Source organism: Toxoplasma gondii, chromosome VIII, assembly GCF_000006565.2.
Source record: "Toxoplasma gondii ME49 chromosome VIII, whole genome shotgun sequence".
In the NCBI taxonomy this organism is placed as follows: Eukaryota; Apicomplexa; class Conoidasida; order Eucoccidiorida; family Sarcocystidae; genus Toxoplasma; species Toxoplasma gondii.
In genome coordinates this window covers 6,865,534-6,871,081 of record NC_031476.1, presented here as the reverse complement: position 1 = coordinate 6,871,081, position 5,548 = coordinate 6,865,534, and the positions used below count along the sequence as shown (strand labels likewise).

The 5,548-nt window shown below is 58.9% G+C and overlaps 1 protein-coding gene across 1 annotated transcript; it reads left to right on the top strand.

Annotated features, from left to right (window-relative positions):
* Positions 1 to 229: 229 nt before the first annotated feature.
* On the top strand, positions 230 to 3,013 carry TGME49_200410 (hypothetical protein; the record flags this gene model as incomplete). The annotated part of the gene is made up of 1 exon (XM_002371922.2): positions 230 to 3,013. One exon carries the CDS (start codon positions 230 to 232, stop codon positions 3,011 to 3,013), a length of 2,784 nt encoding a protein of 927 aa, XP_002371963.1.
* Positions 3,014 to 5,548: the final 2,535 nt, after the last annotated feature.

The window sequence follows — 5,548 nt, the reverse complement described above, 5'->3', positions numbered from 1 at the left end:
CTCCTTCTCCGAGCCCCCCCCCTGCTTTCGAGGTGCACGTGCACCTAGGAGTGAGCACTCGGAAGCTCAGAGCTCGCGCCTCAGCTCGGCAACGCTGCTCAACGACGAGTACGATTAGAGCTGTTTTGGATGGAACACTTTTTGCCGCCGCGTATTATGCTAAAGAGGACGCTCAGGTCCACAGTTGTGGATCGCGGACCGTCGGACTTGAGCATCTCTGCATTCCAGCATGCATCCTGTGAATCAGTCCCCGCCCAGCGGAGGCGGCGTCTCCGCGGCATTTCTTCCCTCTAGCTCGGTGCCTCAGCTCCTCGCATCTGCATGCACTCGAGGATCGCCGCCCGCGACCTCGGTGGAGCAGGATCGAGCTGAGGCGCTGAGGGTGAAGCGCGAGCGACAGCGGGTGGCCTCGCGCAAGTATCGACAGAGAAAGCGGGAGCAGCTGCAGGCCGTCGCAGCGAGCCAGAACGTGTCTCTCTTAGTATCTTCCTCACTCGCTGCTTCTCCGTTTCCCCCCCAGTGCGCTGACCCCTCAACGCACTTTCACGGAGCTCCCGCAAACGCAGGACTCGACTCCGGACCCCCTTTCGCAGGTGTCGCAGGCAGCGAGTTTGCCCGCGGCCAGTGCTCGTTCTTCTCTGCGGGGCCACACGCCGTCGAGGGCGGAGACAGCGTGAGGCGTGGGCTCACTTTCGCGAGTCTTGGCGCCCCACAAATGCCTCCCCCGCCCGTCCAGATGTCTCCGCAGTTCCTCCCGGCGCAAGCGGCGACTGGTGCCGAGGCCGAGTGCAGCGGAGTCAACGCGCATCATGCGTCCCTGCCCCAGGACCCTGCGGACCCCGCCTCGAGCGCCCTCGGACCCAGCCCGCGACCGGCCAAGAAGTGGCGAACTTCTCAGAGTCCTGGTCTCGTGGCCGCGGGCCCGCTCGTTAGTCCACCTCCGTGTTCCGCGCCGTCTGCGCTTTCCTCTCCTGTCTCCGCGAGTGCGCACCTACCCTTCTCGCCTCTGGCCTCCTACGGCTCCAACGCTTTCGCACCTAACGCATGTCCCCCGACTGCGCTCGTCGGCGAGTCTCCGACGCCGAGCGACTTGCCAAAAAAGGCTGGAGGCCCGCCGGGAACTGGGCCGCCGCCTGTCCCTGTTTTCCAGAATGGCGCCTTGCTCACGAGTCTCTATCCTGCGCCCTCGAGTCCCGCAGTCCTCATCAACGGGAGCCCTTCCGTCTCTTCTCCGGGGCTTGGACCTGCGACCGCCTTGCGCCTCAGCGAGCAAGACGCGAGCCCTCAAGCAGACACAACTTCTAGTCTGGGGGGCTCTTCTGACCTTGCGACCTCGAGCCTCGCCGCCCCAGGTCTAGGGGGCAGTTTGCACGGGGGGCGAGCGTTGCCTTCTCCGTCCTCGGTGGTGCTCACCGGTGCCGGAGGCTCGCGTCCTGAGGTCGAGGCGTCTTTCTCCTCCGTGTCGGCCCCGCCATGTCTGTCGCAGATTTCAGCGGCCAGCGGGATGGTCTTGGGCGACCTTCCGGGCGCAGGGCGAGGCGGCGGGTTCGCCGCCCCCGAAGCCGCGCGCAAGAGGGGAGGCTTGGACTCTGAGGGCCCGGGACTCGGTGTGGGCGGGATACCCCAGGGCCCGGCGCTGGCTGTGGGCTATCCGAGGGCCGCCGACGGGCACCGCGGCCTCGAGCTCGCGAGCGAGGAGGCACGCAGGGAGTCGGAAAGCGCCGAAGAGCTGGGGCGAACCGTGCTCCAGCGGCCCGGGAGTGGAGCCACGGGCGGCTGCTACGTTTTTCCAGCATCTGTCGGGTTGCATGCTGTCGCGAACGCGGCGCAGGGATGCGGGCCTCTCGACCTTGCGGCCGTGACCTCGTCCCACATGGACCCTGTCCACCACTTCCCTTTCCACGTGTCGCATGCAATGCAGATGAGTCATCCGCATCTCCAGGCGTCTACTGAGGCTGTGAATCTTTCAGAGGGTTCTGCTCTGCGGCCCAGCGACTCCGGAGCCGGGCCCCGACCTGACGAGCCTCCCCGCGGGTTTCCGTCCCTCCTGGAGTCGCCTCCTTGCCCGTACCCAAGAGATTCAGAAGAAGGCTCATCGCTGGTCTCGACCAGCGACAGCAGCGGCCTCGGCCGCGACTCAGAAGGACCGACTTTCTCTGCAGGACCGAGTCTTAACGTCGCCTTGCGAGAGGGCAGTGTGGATGAGCAGCTGCGCGGCAGCCTTCCTTCGGCGTCGTCGCGGGCGGGCTCGAATCAGGGGAGCGTGGGCAGACCGCGGCTTCCTCCCTGTTTCTCTGCGCCGCTGGCCGCTGGACTGCAGAGCGCCAACCTCCAGACCGCTTCTGTGAGCAGCCTGCCAAGCGACGCCGGCGCGGGTTCTGGAAGTCGACCGAGACTTGAGCCAGGGGCCTCTCTGCATCCTGTCTCGCACGTTGCTCCGCCTCTGGCGCCTTCAGGTTTGCGGGCCTCGCCAAGCGACGCGGCGGGTTCTCATGCAGTGCTCCCGACGTATATGGCGATGTCTGAGGGTCGCCACTCCGTCCCAGCGTCTCCTCCCTCATTTCCTGGGTTCTCTGGAGGGCGTGTAGGGCCCCCCGCGCCGCGGGGGGTGTCTCCGTCTGCTCCGACGGCGAGTTTGTCTCTGGGGGCGCAGGCAGCGTGCCTGGTCGCAGGCGCTGGCCTCGGTGGCGGAGCTTCGGGTGCAGGGGTGGGTGCGGGGCGTCGGTTGAACGAGCGAGGCGCAGTGTGGGGCTCGAGGCAGCTGGTCTTGAAGTTGAGAGAAGTTCACCGATCTGCGGCGCACCTGACGATGCAAACGATGAAGGAAATGGCCGCTCTCTGCGAGGAGGTGGTGCGGAAGGGCGAACGCGAAAAGTGGGCGCGACCGATTCGCGGCGGCGCCGAACGGGAGGCCAGACGCGTGCGCCAGGGCCTCCTGAGAGAGGCGCAGCTCCTCGTCAGAGAAAGAGACGAGACGACAAGCGACAGACAAGACAACGCCGAGGAACTGTAGGGGCATAAAAGGAGCAAATGGGATGTGGGGGATAGCCGAGGGTGCGGGGGTAGGGCGACGTGGCTGGAAGGCGAGAGGGTTCACGGGGACGGGGTGGAGAAGGTGGTGCAGAAGGTGTTTCGGAAGCGGGAGGAGTTGAAGCAAATCTAGGCTTCGAAACAGTTCGGCTGAACTCGGCACTTCCGGCGCCACTTTTTCGAGAGTTTGCGGAGTGCCGGAATGTCGATTCCCGAAGTGAAGGAAGGAGAAATGCAGCGTTGTTCAAAAGGTTCCCTCAGTCAGGTCGTCTCCGGCATCGATAGGAGAGAGCAGAATGCAGTGATTAGAAAGCGAGAGTTCATCGGCCCCGAAACGTCGCCGGGGCTTGGTTGGCTTCTTCCTAGGTGCGATCTTGGGCACGAACGTGACAAAGCTTGCGTTCCGCAACATACTTGAGCTGTCCAGGAACAGGTGAAACGTTCAGTGCGATGCGATGCGTTTTTGGGGGGACAGTCGACGCCGGTGAGTCACTTTTTTGCGCGCTGAAGCGAGAAGTGTTTTTTCCCGCTACTCGTGTCCAGGTAGGAATGTGTTTTTTCTTCCTTGCCGTGTGCCCTGTTCGCGGACATTGGATCTTCTGCGTTTACAAACGGACACAGTGACTGGCGAAGATAAGCCAGGATATACCCAGTTAATGATCTTCGTTTCTTCGTTTTCGAGCAGCTGCCTTTTTCCCCACAGCTGTCAAACTAGGTTGCGGTTGCTCATTTTTTGTTTCCACTCTGCCCCTCCAGTCTGCCGAGAAGAGTCGTTCAGCGACGGAGCGAACCCAGAGTGAAACACGCGAAGGGTCCGAAACAGTCGCGGTGGACGCAGGACAAGCTACGCCATCGCTGACGATTCAGAGGTTTCTGTATCGAGGATTTCACGAGACCAACGCAACACTTGACTCACCTGTATCTACCGTAGCTAACGAGGTAGTCATAAACACCTCAGAAGTCGCAAAAAGTCCCTGTGAAGGGACAAAAACTGCCGAGGGTTAGTCGGGGCTCGATCGCTTGTAAACGACGCAGGAAAGCTTCTACATCGTGTGGACTCAACCTAAATTCCCCGGCAAGCCTGCATGCGATATCATGCTCCTAGAAGTTCTTGGTCGGCACAACTCGGATAACTCTATAAGGAAAAATCGAAAGTTCCAACCGATGTGGCACTAAGCGTTCTGCTGGCAGGAGCTAATCTACCGGAGATGGGGAACCGCGCGTGATTCGCTTTTTGTGACAAGTGTTCTTGTACACGAGCCGTATACAGCTGTTGGGTTCCAAACTAAAGAGAATCAATGGTAAGATGCTCCACCTAGGCCACGTAAAACTCGAATATATGCATAGAAGCCTGTCTGCACAACAGCCGCTGATATGGCAGACTAACTCCAGAGTGCGTAGAGTCATAGATTCTGCACCTGCATATAAACCTAGGAGGGCCATAACTATCCTCCTGGTTCAGCACTTTATGCGACGCTGAAGCGACTCTGTGTATCACAGTGTCTTTGCCCCAAGTGGACGATCTCCACAAAAGTGGAGAGGGAAGAGGACAAAAGGGCCCACGAGAAAAGAAGCCAATGGGAGCAGTTCAGGGCCCCATGGTTTTCGTAGGATAGTCTGCCTGCTTCGTTGAATCCGAGGCACACACAGAAAAGAAGGCAAATTCTGCGGTTCGAGACGCGTGGCAGGAAAAGTGCTGTGTCTCTTTGAAAATTGCGGTGTATCTCCGAATTCTTTTCAGTTATGTTTGTGTGAAGGAACAGTCTGTCTAGATCACTGGGTTTATTTGCTTTCAGAACCGACAGACAAAGTGGGAGGTGACACATTTGACTGGCACACTGGATGACTTGAAATCCTTCAGCTGATGTCTCGGCATTGCCATTTCTACGCAGCATCTATACAAGGTACCTTCACAAACAAGCAAAACAGATAGCCAAGAGAACCGAGGAACGAGAGAAACAGAAGAGATTGTAGTAGGGAAGACAGCAGTGCCAAACTCCTGACCTCGAGTGCTTCTTTCTAGCAAATGCAGGTATCTGAAAAAAGTTGCAGTGGGGCATGTACAACAAAAGAGGCACGACAGAGTGACGCGTGCTCCCGATAATTCTTTTCTCATTCAATCTAGCTTCCCGGCTCGTGGATGGCTCCTGATACGCTCAGTTTTCTTGTTTTTCTCCTACCACTCCTCACTTGTGCGGCAACCAATGTGGGGTAGCCTGCAGGATCTACGTGGGTCACTGATTATGCCTTTAGTTAACGAGATGCAGACAATCAAGTTCCTTAAGGTTACTGTACACGACCACTCCACTGGACTGCTTAGAGTAGCCAGATGTGTTGGATTTCAATATCCTACGAGATCAAGGTGATTCCACATCGGTTATGTTATGGGTGTAATATATGAATTACTGTTACGGTTCATGAAGGAGGGATTCGTTTCATCTCTGCTCACCCACTTTGCTGGAATCAGAACCGGCACTCACACCCTGGGATTTCCTCGGGTAGCTTGCTAACGATATCT